At 42.6% G+C, this 17,422-nt stretch overlaps 1 protein-coding gene across 3 annotated transcripts; it reads left to right on the top strand.

Moving 5' to 3' along the window:
• The first annotated feature begins 668 nt into the window (after nt 1-668).
• PFDN4 (prefoldin subunit 4) lies at nt 669-10,041 on the top strand. 3 transcript variants are annotated; one of them, XM_059896887.1, is made up of 4 exons: nt 669-892; nt 6,972-7,079; nt 7,905-8,045; nt 9,691-10,041. In XM_059896887.1, the coding sequence occupies exons 1-4, from the start codon at nt 869-871 to the stop codon at nt 9,820-9,822; spliced, it is 405 nt and encodes a 134-aa protein (XP_059752870.1). In that variant the 5' UTR covers nt 669-868; the 3' UTR covers nt 9,823-10,041. The 3 variants fall into 3 exon arrangements, with proteins under 3 accessions (XP_059752870.1, XP_059752869.1, XP_059752868.1); XM_059896886.1 differs by lacking the exon at nt 669-892 and adding an exon at nt 1,348-1,603; XM_059896885.1 differs by lacking the exon at nt 669-892 and adding an exon at nt 1,934-2,058.
• Nucleotides 10,042-17,422: the final 7,381 nt, after the last annotated feature.

The following is a 17,422-nucleotide window of genomic DNA, read 5'->3' as shown; positions in this document are numbered from 1 at the left end:
TAAACAACGTATTGCAAGAGATTGAACGCAGAAGCAGGTATGAGAATCCAAACTTCCATTAAGCCAGACATTACAGAGATATGCAAGAACGTAAAACTGCCATTCTTCTTAATATTTTTTTTTGGTCTTGGAAAATATGGTTATCTTTAATTTTAAAATGTTGCTTACAATAACATGAAATGGATTTTAAAATTATTTTAAGTTAATAAATACATTCAAAAATTCTACTTCTAATATGATAAATGTTGAAGAATATACGACAGAAATTCTTCAGGGTCCTCAAAATTTTTTAAGAGTGTAAAGGGATCCTGAGACCAAAAGAATTTAAGAATTGGGAGGCACATGCGTCAGAGTATACAGTAATTGCTGAATAATATTGTTGAAAAAAATTATCTACTAGGAGTACTTCCTCCTTTTTATCATCTGAATTATCAGGGACATACATCTCTCATGCTGTTGCCAAGGTCATTCGTTCTTAGCTCTTTTTTTAGGGAGGTGGATTTCTTACACGGTTCGTGGGATGGGTGGAAAGGAACGGCCCTTCCGCCCGCTCGCGGCCCCGCCGCGCTGAGCGCCCCCTGCTGCCCGCTGCTGGAGCTGCGGCCGCTCGCCACACACACGCCAGTTTCTGTCGGCCCACAGGGAGTCGCCTGTCCCTTTAATAGGCACGTACCAAGTCCTTCCAGGTTACATGTCCTCCCCGAGTCCCAGACCTTAGGAATCACTGATCGAAGATCCAGTCGGAGGGAAAGTAGAGACCACTTTGTGTTTGGAGGGAGTCCTGCGTCGTCGGGAAGCGAGGGAGGGCGCGGGGCCGAGGCACACCTTAGCAGCCCTCCCCCGCCTCGGGCCGTAGTCCAGTCCCAAGATGGCGGCCACCATGAAGAAGGCGGTGAGTGGGGCGCCCGGGGTGCGGGATGCTCGGCCGGCGGGCGGGGGTCGGCCGCGGGGGGCCGGCCGCGGGGTGCCGGGGGCGCGCAGCTCTGAAGCCCGGCGCAGGGATCGGGGCCGAGACTCCCGACCCTGAGGGCGGCCCCGGGGCGAGGCCTGCCCGCGCCCGGCGTCTTGGGGTCTTTCTGGGCCCCCGGCTGGCCGTGGGGGCACCCCGGCTGGGACCCTTAGAGGACTCTGGGTCGCCTCTGGCGGTGCTGAGGATGATCCTGGAGAGTCCGAGGATCCCGCTGCCCAGAGCATGTCCTTGGGGTGTGGGAAGCCTAAGGGTCCAGTTGACTAAGGTTGGCCATAACGCAGGTGCTTTACCTGGGTCGTCACGTTTAACCCTTACAAGTTCACAAGGGTGGGCGCTCTGGTACCCTTCTTTGCAGGCAAGGAAGCTGAGGCCCAGAGAGGTGGAGTCACCTGCCCAAGGTCACTCAGCTGTAAGGAGCAGAGCAGGAACCCGCATCCCCGGATTATCTGGCCCCTGAGCCACTCAACTCTACACTCGGTGCCCCTGCGCCCTCCAGGCTAAAACCATCTGTTATTGAGGATAGACGATGGGCCGGGGCCCAGAAGCCGTCCGTTTATTATTATGTCGGATCCTTCCAGCAATTTAGCAAGGGCACGTTTTCCCCCCACTTTACAGACGGAGAAACTTAGAGCGGTGAGCGGCTTCAAAGTGACTCAGCTAATAAGCAGAGGTGGAGTGCAAACTCAGGTTTTATTTTGTTTTTCCCAAAGCCCACCTTTTATCCTACTGAACAAGCAGAACGCCTCTTCAGGGCTTATAATTCGTTAAGTCTACCCAGATGCTTAAAGAAATCTAGATAGAAAGAAAATAAAATGGAGAGGGGCAAGGAAATAATAACATCTGATATTTATTGAGGCTTTACTGTGTGCTGGGCACCGTTTTAAGCACATTGTATACATTGTTTATTTTAACCTTACACTCCTTTAAGGGTGATGCTGTGTTTCACCTTATTTTACAGATGAGGAAACTGAAGCACAGAGGCAAAATTAGGATATAGATAAATAAACATGGATGTTCTGCCTCCAGAGCCTGTGTTTTTAACTTCCATGCTGTCTGATGAGAGTCCCCTGGCTGAAGGGATTTGCTCTGTAGGTCTCGTGTGTGTTTCCTTTCATTCCACTTCTAAGACCACATGGGAATGTGCTTCCGTTGCTTTCCTGCTCAAGGGCACCTCACAGTCTAAGCCACCTGCTCTTGCTGTAGGGTGACCAATCCCTCCAGGTTTGCCTGAGATGGAGGGAGTGCTAACACTGGGAAAAGCCCCAGGCAAACCGGGGTGAGTTGCTCATCCTACTGGTCTGTCATCCACAAATTCTTAATCAGGTACCAGAGTAGGGTTTAGGGCCATGATGATTCAGACAGGAACTACGTGAGAGTCACTTGGCCTCTGTTTTGTTTTTATATTGGGCCCTCTGTCAGGTATGGCCTTTCACTCCATGGAAGATACTAGTTGTGGTTCACACTCATTCGACAGATGTAGAAACTAAAGTACAGAGAGATGAAGTAGACGTTGAGGAAATGGTGGAAGAATGGTTTGAACCCTGGGCTTGATCGCAAAATTCTTGATCACCAACATTTTTTCCTTTCATTCATTTAACAAACTTTTTGAGCATGGTCTACGGCGCAGTTTCAGTTTTAGGTGATGGACATAAGAATGGTGAACAATAACGAAGTTTTTATCCCCTTGTCCTTATAGCACTGTAGAACTTACGCTCTTGGGGAGAGGCAGGCGTTAATCAGTAGTCACACAGAAAACTGTAAAATTTGCAGCTCCGATAAGAACTATGAAAGAAAGGGGCTTGTGAAATGAGGGCCGGAATAAGGTCTGCTTTGAGGTCAGGGGAGGCTTTCCTGAGAAGGTGTGATCTGTAGGATTCCATGAGGAGCAGAAAAGAAAGTTGGAGTACCTCCTGCAAAGGCCCAGCATGCATTTAATAAAAGGATGGCCAAGATGACAGAGAATCGGGGTGGAGGGCAGGTTGAACCATGGTGGTAAAATAACTTATAGAGGGGTAGGTGGCGGCCAAAACATAAGATTTTCTTCTTTATCTTAATAAGACTATCATAGATGCAACATCTTCCTGTAGGGGTTTCCAGTGCTGTGGACAATTTCTGATAGGTTAGCGACATGTGCCTCTTTTCTCTGCCGACTGTAAGAGAAAACAGAGGCATGCCGATGTGTGAGAGTGAAATATCACAGGATAGCCCTCGGAGTTTAAGAAAAATTGTTTGCAGTCTGGAGTGCTTTGTAACCCATTACCTCCCAGTGGGTCATGACTTTTTCTGGTGAGAAGTTAAGATGAGATGCTTCAGTCCTGTCATCTCCAGAGTTCTGCTTTCTCAGACCTGGTTCTTGGCCATGAAAGGTACTACAGTCCAATTTCTGTTTATCGTCCTGAGTACAACTGTCTCTTCCTCAGAGAAGCCACCTTTGACCTTCCCTTCACTCCCCAACCCCTCAACACTTCCACCCCCTACACTATTTTGCTTTCACTGTCACATGTATCACCATCTAGCCGAAACCCTTGCTTTTTGCACACCTCTTCCACTAGAATATAAGCGTGCCAGTATTCTTGAGGCGAGGACTCATGAATACCCTCCTTTCACAGTGCCTCGTACATACGAAACACTAAGTAATTATTAAATGAATGACTGTTCACAGGGAAGGTGAATAAAAATACAAAGCAAAGTTTTATATTGTAGAAACTGGGTAGATAACCTTTAAAAAACAAAAATAGAAGCAGACTACAATTGGCCGGAACCTCCTCCTAGGTTTTTAGAACCTGAGGGACCCTGCTGTGGGTCCAGATGGTGCTGGTGAAACCCAGAGTCAGCGTGGGCATGACTGAGGGTGGGTCGCTTTCCTCCCGGGGTCCCGTGAGGGGCTGATGCTCCAGATAAGGGTGCAATCACAGTGCAGGGAATTTTAACTTTCACCTTGAATCTTGGGCGATCATATTTCTCTTAAGCCTAGCAGAATTTTCCTCTGGGTCTGGGTCTGTTCTTCTTTGTAATGATTTTTGGTAAACGTTATTCAGGAAATAAAGCACTTAGCTGTCGTTTATTGAAAGGCGACTCCATCTCCAGGCCCTATGCTAGGTTCTCGTTTTATCCCCTCTGCAAGGTGAGAATAGCTTCCCCGTTTTACAGATGACAAACCTGCGGTGGCTCCAGAGAACTGAGCAATTTGCCTAAGGTTCCTGCTTGCTTGGATTTAATCCACTCTTACTGTTTCCACCACTCTGGTACTACTAAGTAACTCCTTCCTCCTTGAGTTACTTTGGCTTCGTGAGCGGTACTAACTACATCTGGCTTCTCTCCTAACCTTCGGGGGCGTGGGTCCCTTTAAGAATCTCATGAAAGCCATGAAGACCTTTCCAGAAGAATGCACATATAATACACAGCGTTTTGCATAGTTTCAGGGGTAAATGGACCTCTGACAGTCGGTGCACTCCCAGTTTAGAATTACTCCCTCCCTGCCAAATGGAGCTTCCAGCAACATAGGAGTGTTCTAGATCAGTGAGATTAAAACGGAAGCCACCGCTGTAATCAGGGAGGGTGCTGACTTCTCACTTTCCACAGTAAACAGCCCTCCCCTGGGTGGCACGCGGTTTAACCAGCGCTTGTGTTTGCCTCACACCCCGACTTGAGCCCTTAACCCCAGGGAGAGAACCACCATTAAGGAAATGAACTCCAGGGTGCAGCGTGCGCTGGGGGCTGCCGTTTGGTGAGGCTACAGCAGGAAACGCCTGCTTTGGAAAGATAGAAGGCAGGTGGCCAGACTCTCCACAACTTTTCAGAAACCCTGTGTCGGTGAGTCTGATGGAACATGATTTAGATTCAAATTCAGAAACAATGGATTAAGGCTCAGTTGTGTTTCACACAGCCCTGTGCTGGGTGCTTTCATGGGGATTACCCCGATAAAGCCTCACCATGACAAGTGCATCTATAAATACATATTCAGGCTTTCAAGGACTCAATATTTAAATTCTGCAGGAGCAGGAACTCTAGAAGTCTCTGTTCCCTGTTGGCTTAGAGAGTTGAGACTTCTTGTGCAGGCAAATGACTTGAATGCCAACATATCTGCATATGGACTTTGCTTTGGCTTCTGTAGCATAGCTCAGTGTTTTCCAACTTCCATATATGTAAAAATTATGCACCAGGGTGAACATTCAAAGCTATACGTATATCCCACTGTAAAGGATTTTTTTTCATGACATCTGCTGGGTGTCTGATGATGGGGCTGATGCGTGTTTATTGGGTGATGAGAGCCTGGGTCAGAGGAAGGCTGAATTCTCGGTGTCTGCATTTATATTCTGATCACCAAGCTCCATACTGCTTGAGACAACAGGTTGCCTCAAATAAAGGAAATAAAAGTCAATTGTCATGAGAGAACGGGTGAAAGGATGGGGTGTGGTTATTGTGAACCATTACTGTTATTGGCAAAAGAGCCCTAAATAGTCCTTGTTGAAGCTATATCTGTCTATCTCTTTCCTGCTTTAAATTATCATCAAGTGCCCTTGTTCCTCTTTTATAAATGAGGGGAAACTCTAAGGAAGTCTGTTATTTAAAAAAAATGTTTAAAAAATATATGGTCCCTTGTTAATCAACTATATTCCAATATAAAATTTAAAAAAAAATGAAAAGGGGAAGGAACCAAAAAAAAAAAATGGTCCCCCTTTGAGAATCTGATTAAAACCAAGGACTTCCTGTTCCTCTTCTAGATATGCATGATTGTGTGTATAAACACACGTGCGCACGTGTGCGCACACACACACACATACACACACACACACACTTCTGCCTTTAATTTGCAAGAGCTCATGGACCTGTCCGGACTCTGGAGCCAGATTACCTGGGTTGAAACCGAGCTTTACCACTTACCTGCTATGTGGCTTTGGGCAAATTATTTAACCTCTCTGTGCCATGCTTTCTCCATCGGTAGAACAGTGGTACTAATGTTCCTACTTAATAAGACTGATTGGAGGATTAGCAGAGATAATAAAGTACTTAGAAAGTTCTTGGCACATAATAAATGCTCAGTAAATGTTAGCTGTTATTTATATCATATCTATGGTTTCATAGATACTTTGTTGTCTAAGTAGTCTAATTTTATTTACAAATTTAATCACATAGTTTAAAAATATTCAATTTTTATCATTTTACAGTGAATTACACCTTATTCATAATTAAGACACATAAACAAGTTCTGCATTAAACATAATTTTTAATGTGTGTGTGTGGAATATAGTCACTGAAATGCATAGTGACCCTCAAGCCAGTATATCAGTTACATTAAAAATTATAGAAACAGACTTCTGATAGCCTCAATAAACTTAAGCAAGTTTTAACTCTGAGAGAATAAACTAGTCTGAGGCATTTACCAAAATTATCACATCACTTTTGTTCCCTGGGCTATCTTAAAAAATTCTGCTCTAGGCCAAAAGTTGACTGACTTGATTCAGGACTTATTCTTTTTTTTTTTTCCCATGGGTTTTTATTTTGTGCCATACAGCTCAAAAGTTTGAATTGAGTTATATTTATCTCCAGAAATGGGTACACTCCTGTTCTTGTCACTTCCTTATTACAAAGCCTGCAGTCCCTGGAGAGTAGTTCCTCTCAAGATTTCTTCCCTGTTTCTGATTTTCTGGTACAACCCTCAGCAGTCTGTGGAGGCTGGTGGAGAATAGTTTTAAAGGTAGTGCAGTTTTGCTCTGTGTCGATTCAGGACTTATTCTTAATTGTTATTTATATTTGAAATGTTTTTGCACGTTAGGCATTACTCCATAGCATATCAGAAGAGGTTATAGATTTATGAACAAATCTTAAGCTTGTGGAGCAGAAACTTAGTAAGGCCTGTGTTTGTGATATTCTGTACCTCTCGTGATTCTGGACTCTGAGGGCAAGTAGTTTATTGGGCTATTTCAGAGTTATATTAAAAGCTAACCTATAACTTCTCCATTAAAATTAATTCTACAAAAAAATGTATATGTTTTTTCAGGCTGCAGAAGATGTCAACGTTACTTTTGAAGATCAACAAAAGATAAACAAATTTGCACGGAATACAAGTAGAATCACAGAGCTGAAGGAAGAAATAGAAGTAAAAAAGGTATTGAAAATACGGATCTTATTTAAGAAAAATAAAAGTTCTTCATGCTATAGCTTTTTAAAACTAAATTCAGTAATATGTGATTATATCTGTCTGGGCTCTTTGTTGTAGATGACAAAATACACTCTAGTTAAAGAAGGAAGACGTTGGTTAAGGGAGGTGAGATAGCGTACAGATTGTTGAGGGGTGTGGCCCTCGGCTGAGGGTCCAGGAGCAGGTCCCAGAACCAGAGACTTGGCTGGTGATGGAGCTGCTGTTGTCGCCACTGATCCCAGAGCCAGCTGCCCCCTCCACCATGGGGACGCTGCCCCTCGGTCCTCGGAACACTGGGCTGCCGCCGTGCCCAAGCCTGTGTGTCAGAGGCTTGTGCCCAGCCTCTTCTCATGCAGCTCTCCTGGGTTGAAGTCCAGTTCAGGTGTCTCTGATTAGTGGAATTTATGTTATTATTTGCTTTCATCCTATCATCAAGCAAAGCTGAGAAATGCAGGTTTGTGTTTGTGTTCGTGTTTTTATTCTACTATAGGAAGGCGGAAGTCACAAGGTGGGAAACAAAGTAGGAGACATTTTGAGTGGCCATGGATACCTCCACTGTCCACCACAGGGGGCTTATAGCAATCTGGAACTATCTAGAGGACAGTGTGTTAGTGAGCTACGTGCTTCCTTATGAAATGCTATCTAAAAATGTAAGAAACTTATTTTAATGTGATGATACCTGTGTGAAAGAGTCCCTCAAAGAGTTGAGGTCCCCAAATTAAAATTGGCTTTTAGCCTCTATTAGGGAATTTTGAATACATTCTTCATTGCCGTTCACTTTTGTATTTACAGAAACAACTCCAGAATTTAGAAGATGCTTGTGAGGACATCATGCTTGCAGACGACGACTGCTTAATGGTACCTTATCAGATTGGCGATGTTTTCATTAGCCATTCTCAAGAAGAAACACAAGAAATGTTAGAAGAAGCAAAGGTATGTTGGAGTCTCTCCCTGGGTGATGAAGTCTATCTAAGTCTTAAATTAGGAGTTATGTCATTATAAAGAATGTGTAATTATAGGTGTAGGGAAAATAAGGGATGATAGCTAATATCTCATGCATTCTTACAATGTCCCAGGCCTGCTCTGAATGTTTTGTAAGCATGATTTTGTTTAATCCTAACGATGACTCTGGGATAATACTGGGAATCCCAGTTGAGAGTTAAAGAAGAATAGAGGCTTAGAGAGGTTATGGGACTTCCTCGAAGTGACAAAGGGAATGATCTTTGACTCCAGAACCTGTGTTCTAAGTTAATAGTATTTAGAAAGTGCAGAATATTATAAAGTAGAAAAGTCACCTGTAATCCCACTACCCAGAGATAATCATCCATAATAAACATTTTCATGTATTTCTTTTATGTTCTCTCCTCCTCTTTCTCTGTGTATTTTTGCTTCACGTTTTGGTCACTTAATGTCCTAGTTGGGTATTATCTTGTTCCATTTAATGTTCATTTATCCAGCAGATCTTCACTGGGAGCCTGTTCTAGGCCAGCTACACGTGCTTTAAAAACATCAATTTTGATGACTGTTTAATGTCATGTTGGTGGACATTGGTTCAGCCCACTGTCCTCCTGTTGTTACATTAATTTGTTTTCGCTGTTTTCCTATAGGAGTGTTGTGGTGAGCATTCTTAAACCTAAATCTTTGTTCACATGTAGGAAGTTCTTTTAAGGAAATAATCAGAGAAGTGTAATTCCTGGGTGAGAGTATGGATTCATTGACAACATTTGGGCTTGTTATAAATTCAGATCATTGAGCGCAACCCCAATAATTTCTAATTCAGGAGGCCTGGAGTGGAGCCCTGGAATTCATATTTCTCACAAGCTTCCAGGTGATCTGGGGGCCACCCTTTGAGAACCACTGGCCAGATTTCTAAAATAATAATGTTGTCAATACTAGGCATTCTTCTTTTGTTCCTGATATTAATGGGTACATATATTATTTGTGTGATTCCATTTTTTTCTTTGTCATGTTTAGGAAAAATCCTTTTGATCCTGGCCAGGAAGGAATTTCTGACATTCCATGCATTTTGTGGCAAAGCTGCTCTTTCATAAATGAGGCTCTCATTACTGCTCTTTCAAAGTCTAACTCCAGGGGCCTTGTAGTTAGGGAAATTTCTGCCAGGTTTTGACGATAAGTTGTTACTTTTAATTATTGGTGAGTGTGTGAATTTTTATCATTTCCTCTAGTTCCATAGTTATTTTTGTGGGAAGTTGGAAAAGGTTGTGTCAGAAGCCAGGCCCGTGGTGAACTGTTTACCCTAAATGTTTGAATGTCATTCTTTCTTTATTAGGATATGATAATTTAGGAATTAATTTTCTTTTATTTTATTCTGTTTTTTTAAGTCAACCAAAACTGAGAAAAGCTTGATTTATTCTATAATAAGCAAATATAGATCATGAATGAAAAATGGCCCACATTCAGACTTTTGGTTTAGATTTAATTATCAGTGTTATTTAGCTGCCTGTCCAAGTTTAGAAAGTTTTTGACCTAAAATTCTTCCCAAATATTATTTCATCCACAGATGCTCAGAAATCATCCAATTGAATAGAATTAATTTAAACTAATTTTTTTTTTCCAGAAAAATTTGCAAGAAGAAATTGATGCCTTAGAATCCAGAGTGGAATCAATTCAGCGGGTGTTAGCAGATTTGAAAGTTCAGTTATATGCAAAATTTGGGAGCAACATAAACCTTGAAGCTGATGAAAGTTAAACATTTTATAATACTTTTTTTAATTTGTTTAATAAACTTGAATATTGTTTAAAATGATAATTTCCCTTCTTCAAATGATATGGAAAGCAAAACTTTTTTTAAAATTTTCATTTATTTAATGGAAACTTGCCTATTTTCACATGTCTTGCTTATTTATTTTATATTTTTAAAAGAAGACAGTATTCATCTATGTATTTTGCATAACAATTATATCAAGTGTAGGGGCTTTATGTCATGTTATTAAAATCAGTTAAGCAATCGTTTACGTTTCTATATTATCATTTAGAATATATGTGCAATTTTTATTATAAGAAAATTTAACAGTTAACATGTGTCATGTTGTTGATCTACTATGTCTATTTCAGTTGCCACTTAGAGATGGTAAAAGCACTACAGAAAGATCCGGTCCTACATCTGTCCACTTTTACTCACTTCACAACTAAAACTTTGTCATATACTAAAACATATGTATACATTTTCTTTAAATATGTGTAGCATATATTACATCTAAGCATATGTATTTCACATATAGATCTTGGTTTGAGAGTCCAGATGGTGCTGAGGCAAGTGAGGCATGTTGAACTTCATACACAGAGCAGAACAACAGAGATACACCAATAGAAAGAGATGTTTGGGTTTTTTTTTAATTATAAGTTTTACATTTTATTTTAGTGCTTTGTAATTAACTGGGGTTTGTATTGATAATGATGTGGAAGTTAAGCAGCTGTGTGTTTAAAAATAAGGCTTTTTTCCTTAAAGAGTACATTTACTCCCTACTGCCCCCACAAATGATAACCGTTTTGGGATTTAGAAGACCTAATTGTATTAACTTTCCAGCAGGTGGCACTGATATGCCAAAATACCGATGGAGGAATCGTAATACCCAAGTGAGGATACTTCGAGGATTAAATGTCCATAGTTTTAGAGGAAATGTCATTTTTTTTCACTTTCAAGACTAAGCATTGCATATGTATTCTTTTGGTTAAACGTTTAGAAACAATTCAGGCTTAAAGGTAGAATATATAATTCTAAAATTCTTCACGACTTAAAGGCAAACTTTTAAATTGCTGCAAATTTTCCCAAAGAACGATATTCAAATTCTAGAAAATGACTCTTAGAAGGATATTTTTTCTTCTGTGCATTTGGTTAGAAGTGTGAGACTGGGGAAATGTATTGTAGCAGGAAATAGGTAACACCCTCAAATTAGAAAAGTTGGAGAAAATTGGAGCCAGGATTCCAAAGATGGAGGGTAGGCGCTAGGAGTGTTTTGTACCCACAGAGGCTGGCGGGGAGGGAGCCCCCACCCCCTTCACTCTGGAACCCAGGGAAGGGCTGCCTTCCTTTGAAGAGGGGCACAGCCAGACAGGGACATCCCTGCAGTGACAGAGCCAGGGGACTGGACACCCTGACCTCATTCTCCCTCCAAAGCCCAGCTGGTGTCCACCACTGGCCAAACCCATTGGGAATCCAGAGGTAGTCCGTAGAGGTCGGTCTTCTGCGGGGCCCAGGGGGAGGTGAATGGATGGATCTGGAGGGCCAGTTGGAAGACCCAGCAGAGGCTGGCTAAAATTGAACCTTTTAGAAATGTTAGCAATGAAGGCTCACCTGACTTATGTGCCAGAAACTGAATTGTATAAACTGGCCAGGACTGAAAATTTTGTAACCACATTAGCGAATAAGCCTAATACAAAAAAAACCAAACATCTAATGGGGGGAGGGAGGGGGATACATTATTGCTAACTTTATACCTTTTTTTTTAAAGTGTACCTGTGGAGTAAACTTACGAAGGACGTCAGAAATATTTGATTCTCATTTTAAATTCATTCCTAAAGTGTCTGTCAGCCTTTTCTTATTTTTATTAGTAAATTAATTGGGCTAAGGTGAAGGCTGTGAACTGAATGTACTGCATCTGATAAAATCCAGCCACGTAGAAGTTTTGATCTGGATTTGTCACTACTTTTTTTTTTTTTTGGACAGTAATCCTGATTTTTATATACAATTACTAGTTTTAGAAAGTGCAACTTTTTTTTTTTTTTTTAAAGCAATGCAGGCTAAATGAAAGATATTTGTAGAACAAAATTGACCATCAGGCTGCTGGCTTGCAAACTCATGTGCACAATATGCTACGTCTTATCCAGGCATTGACAGGAAGTAAATAATAGATAATTTGCTCTGCAGTGAGGGTCTTAGGAGCTCATGCTGCTGACTTTAGTTTTTAAATACTTCTCAAATCTGTCCATTTCTTTCTATCTCCACAACCACCACTAGGCTTATCCAAGCCTTAAGAGCTCTACTCAAAACCACGACTAATTAGGGGAGGGATGGGGAGTTGGAGGGTGTTGGGGAGGGATGCCATTTGATACAGAGTTTTGACAGCTGGAGGCCAGGGGGAATTTCTCAAGGGCTTTGAATAGAAAGGTGGTATATATGATGGGAACAATATTTTAGAATAATTTGGCAGTTGTTTGGTGGGTTTTACTACAAAGTGATGGAGGAAGGGATACCAGATGTTACTGCACTTTCTTTGGTGCATAGATCCAGTTGGCAGAGGAAAAGAAAGAAAAGTAAGCTAGGACCTGGAGAGAAGGTGAGAGATGTAGGTCTTGACAGTGATTGGAGAGATGAAGGTTCAGGAAGGAGGAGAAACCAAAGAGAACTTGGTTTTGAGCACAGGCCAAGTACAGCCTGCAATAGGTTTTCTTTGGTGCTCCTAGTTAAAAAAAAAAATTTTTTTTTTTAAGTGTCTTGCCACACTAAAATCAGGAGCTCTCACATAAATGCAGTTTGGCCAAATGTTGGGACCACATTTCCCGCTGGCATCTTCAGCTGCTCACCCATTGGACAGAACGGCTCTCCAGTTCGCCCCGCCCACTCCCCTCATTTGCATACTTGCCGGGCGCCCGCCCACGCTCGGCTTTGCTACTTCCGGAAGCCTGTGCGCCCCCCGGAAGCCTGCGGCACCCCTGGAAGCCTGTGGAATGGTTAACAAAGGCAGGAAAGTGGGAAGTGTCTGGTCTATCCAGCAGGAAAGGGGAGAATGAGAGAAGAGCCTGAGTTTGGCTTTGGACACTTGGAGTTGCTAGGACGCCAGCCCTGTGCCGATGTAAACTTGGCTGTTGGAAAGGTGGGTTGAAACTTCTTTTTCCCGGGGCTAAACCCGAGGCGCTGCTGCCTCCCGGTAGAGCTGCCCCTAGACGGCGGCAGAACGCTAAAGTTGGGAAGACAGGCGGGCCGAGGTCGAGGCCTAGGGAGCCAGAGTGGGTTGGGGAACCCCTGCCTGCAGCGACCCGTCCTGGGGCCTGCGGAAGACGGCTGACCAGGCCCCGGCAGCAACGCGCCGTCGGGGCTCAGAGGGGAACAGGCCTATAGGATACAGGCGGGAGTCTGCGTTTGAGCCCCTACTTCCCAGATTCCACGTGAGCCTGGGGCCGTCTCCACTCCATGCAGGACTGGGGAGATATATGTTAGGACCATTTTCATCCTAGAGAAGCGCTTCTTAACGTTTCAAGTACACACACACCATTGGGAGATTTTGTTAAAACGCAGGTTCTGGTTCAGTGGGTTCGCGCTGGGTCCTGGGACTCTGCATTTCTAATAAGCTTCCAGATTATTCTGATATTGCTGGTCCGTGGGCCATACCTTGGACAGCCCAGGTAGCTTGTCATGGAAGAGAAGAGGACTTAGGAAAGAATGCAGGTGGGAGAAAAAGAACCAGCAAAGGAGACAGAGGCTGCAGTAGTGAGGGGGTTGTAGAATCTTACACATCTTACAGGTGCAAAGGTTTTCGCAGGACTAAACCCTGAAAAGTCATTTTCTCCATTGGGCATGATGCTGAGGGAGATGAGGGATAGAATAGTTGCCTTCAACAACTATTTATAGAAACTGGGGGTGGAACCCAGTGTTTTAACAAGCCCTCCAGGTGATTGTGATTCAGCTAACGAACTATCCCGGCTCCAGTAATTCAGTCTGTGTGGGGTTGGGAGGGAGAAACCAAACACCAACTGAGAATTATCAATGCACAGTTTTAGTGGGGAAAAGAGTAACAAGATACCGGAGCATCAAAGAAGACTGACCCATCCTGCTTAGGGGTGAGGGTAGTTAGAAGTGTCCTGCTTGCTGGTGGTAAGCAGATTATAAAAGATTAAGCAGTGGTGATTGAGATTTGGAGGCAGAAATGAAAAGGATCTTTACAAGAAAGTTAACAGTGGAAGGAAGGAGATGCACTATCATTTAATGCCATTACTGTGTGTCGATGGAAGGACGTTTTTTGGGTTTGTTTTCGCTTTTAAGATCAGGGAATATATGAGTCCATGTAGGAGTAGATGGCAAGGAATCCAGGAGAGAAAATGATGGAAAAATCAAGGGACAAGAGATAAAGAAGCACAGCAGGGGAAGGGTCCATGTGAAGGAAAAGGATGACACGGTGCTTATATGAACAGTAAACCGGGAAAACGCACAATTCTGTTTACATTTTATAAAAGCTCTTCCTCGAGGAATAAATGATAGAAAAAAGATTCAGAATAGTGATTAATTCTGGAGAGGGAAGAAGATATGACTGGGGAGGCAAAGACAGGAGGCTGGGTCGTGGGTACATAGCTGTTTACTTTCAATATGTTATATTCAGTGTGAATCCTTCATGCTAACGTGAAATCACTCACAATCACAAGTGTTTATAAAACTGTGTTAGTTACGGAAAGAAGTGTGTGTTGTGAGGTTGTTACTGATATTTAACTGCATCACTTTTCAACATTTTTTTGTGTCATTTGACATAGAACTTAGTATTGTAACTCTCCATTTTTAAAGGTAGAAAACCAGTAACAACTAAAACCACAATTCTTTATGAAAGATTAGATACGCACAGATACACAGACACACAAATGCACATGCACATACACCCGTACTGGGCAGAACTTGAAATTTGGTTTAAAGATTTGGTATAAAAATTTTGGAGGACAGTAATTAGGGCTTGTTTGTTTGTAGGTGTTTCTCAGTAACTAGTTCTCTTGTAGAGCCTGCATTCTGATGCCTGAGATTAATTCTAATGATACTAAGAACGAGCGTTGAGGGCTTATATGCTGGCACTGTTCTGAATGCTTTTTATGTATTAATTCCTTTCTCACGATAACTCTTTGGAACAGATTCTCTTATTACCCCTCATGGTACAGGTGTGGTAAAAGGTTTATAGAGGGTAAGCAATTTGCCCCAAGTCTCACAGCTTAGCTAGCAAATGGGCTGTTAATGAATGCATAGACTGTACTGCTGAGACTTCTTTTCCTTGGTGATTTTGTGTCCTTTTACTGATGAAAAAGACTTTCAGATAGCTTCTCAAATGTTCGTATAAATGTGTATGTGTATGTATATATAAAATATAAACGTAACATTAAAAGAAGAGGGAAAAGAAAGAATGGAAATGAGTAAGAAAGAGAAAAGTAAATAAATTGGCCCAGAATCCGCACGTTAGATTAACATGCTCTGAGCTTCTGGCAGCTAAGGCAAAGAAAGAAAAATGATGAGTAAATACCACGTTAGAAAGAGTGATACATACCAGTATCTCAGGAGAAAGGAAAAAAAAACGTTTTTCAAAGGATTAAACCCTGAAAAAAAAATTTCCCCTATTGGTCATTGACTTTGAGCAGTGGAGTAGATGTTAACTTCAGCACCTGCTTCAGAAGAAATGCAGGAGCAGAATTCACGTGGCCAATTCTTGTAGCAACTTAATAGTTAACCTCAATCCAGTGGAAGGAAATCAGAGAGAGGCTGATGATAACCAGCCAACATCATAGGCATCGTCTGAGCACTTTATGTGTGTTCACTTAGTCCTCACAACACTGTAAGGAACAGGCTTTTATTCTCACCGTCTCCATTTTACAGACGACAAAAAGGAGGCCCAGAGAAATTAAGTGCCCTGCTCAAGGCCCCACAGTCTTTAGCAGGGGAGCCAAGACTCAAGTCCAGGCAGTGGGGCTTCAATCTGTGCACCTAAACACTTGATTGCAATCCTGATATGCAAGGGTAGAATCTTCCAGCAGTCCCTCTAGATCCAAGGACAGCCCATAGGTAAGTTCAAATTCAGAATTTCCCCTAGAAATGGGTAGGAATTAGAGAGCAGAGTAGTGATGGCCTTGGTGTATGAGCCATCGTAGAAGACCCATTTCAGTGGGAACCCATTTCAGTGCAGTCCTGTAAGGTGAAGGAAGGTCTCTGGTTATGCCTGTAGAACATCTGGAATCTTGAACTTGGCCTTGTGCACCACTGTGCACAGTAATATTGGGTACATGGGGAAGGGTCATTTCTGTTGGAAAGGGACAGTGAATGCTAGTCATAATTTCTCATTTATTTTGTAATAATATGTCTAACATTCACAATTGTATTGCAGTTTGTGGTAACATTAGAATTATTGGTAGAGTTTGTCTGGTAGATGTCAACAAAACCCATGAGGGCACAGATGTAGATGAGCAGATGTACTAGGAAATGGAATTAAATCCTCCTCAGGATGTGATTGCAGTGGAAAACAATTGGCAGTGGAAAACCTGGATTTAATGAATAATCTACTAATTATTATCTTAAACCATTCAGTTCAAACTTATGAAGTCCCAATTGCAGTAGCTGGCAGTGGCAAAAGGACTATAATTAAACTAAACTAGCCCCTAAATATGATGAAACTTGTGTCCAAGCTGACTCTTGATTTGGTCCACATCTCCATGGTGGTCTCTACCACCTTGGTCCAGTGGCCATGATCGCTCATGTGGACTATTGCTCATTCCTTCTAATGAGTCTCCCTGACTCTGTTCTTCTTTTTTTTTCTTTTTTTAAAGTATTTGTTTATTTATTTATTTATGGCTGTGTTGGGTCTTTGTTTCTGTGTGAGGGCTTTCTCCAGTTGTGGCCAGCGGGGGCCACTCTTCATTGTGGTGCGCGGGCCTCTCACTATCGTGGCCTCTCTTGTTGCGGAGCACAGGCTCCAGACGCGCAGGCTCAGTAATTGTGGCTCACAGGCCCAGCTGCTTCGCGGCACGTGGGATCTTCCCAGACCAGGGCTCGAACCCATGTCCCCTGCATTGGCAGGCAGATTCTCAACCACTGCGCCACCAGGGAAGCCCCCTCTATTCTTCTCGACACACTCCCTTCTATTCATTTTTTTTACCCAGTAGCCAGATAGATTTTTTCAGACTACAAATCTGATTCCCCTCCCCTCAAAAAAAAAAAAAAATCCTCTTCTCAGTAAGAGTCATAGAAAAGAAAACAGCTCACCTGGCCTGCTTAGTGTGAACCCTGCCTGCCTCTCCATTGCCCCTCACCTCTGCACTAACCACACTGGCCTTGTTCCAGTTCCCCAGGTTTGTCATGCTCCCTTCGGTCATTGGACCCGTACCTTCACCAGATCTAATCCCCCCAGTTACCTTCACAGCCCATGTGCCTCTCCTTTGCAGCACATGTGGCTAAAACATTGATAGTTATCTGTGCTGCATTTTGTTGGTATGTCTTCCTCATTAGATGACGTCAGGGACCACTTTGATCTTGTGCTTACTCTTATATTCTCAGCCCCACCCACCATGCAATCTGGCACACCCTAGTGCTCGACTAGTCTTTATTATGGACC

This window comes from Balaenoptera ricei, chromosome 15 (assembly GCF_028023285.1).
Source record: "Balaenoptera ricei isolate mBalRic1 chromosome 15, mBalRic1.hap2, whole genome shotgun sequence".
Taxonomy (NCBI): domain Eukaryota; kingdom Metazoa; phylum Chordata; class Mammalia; order Artiodactyla; family Balaenopteridae; genus Balaenoptera; species Balaenoptera ricei.
Note: the sequence above shows the minus strand (reverse complement) of the source record. Positions and strands in the feature narration are given on the sequence as shown.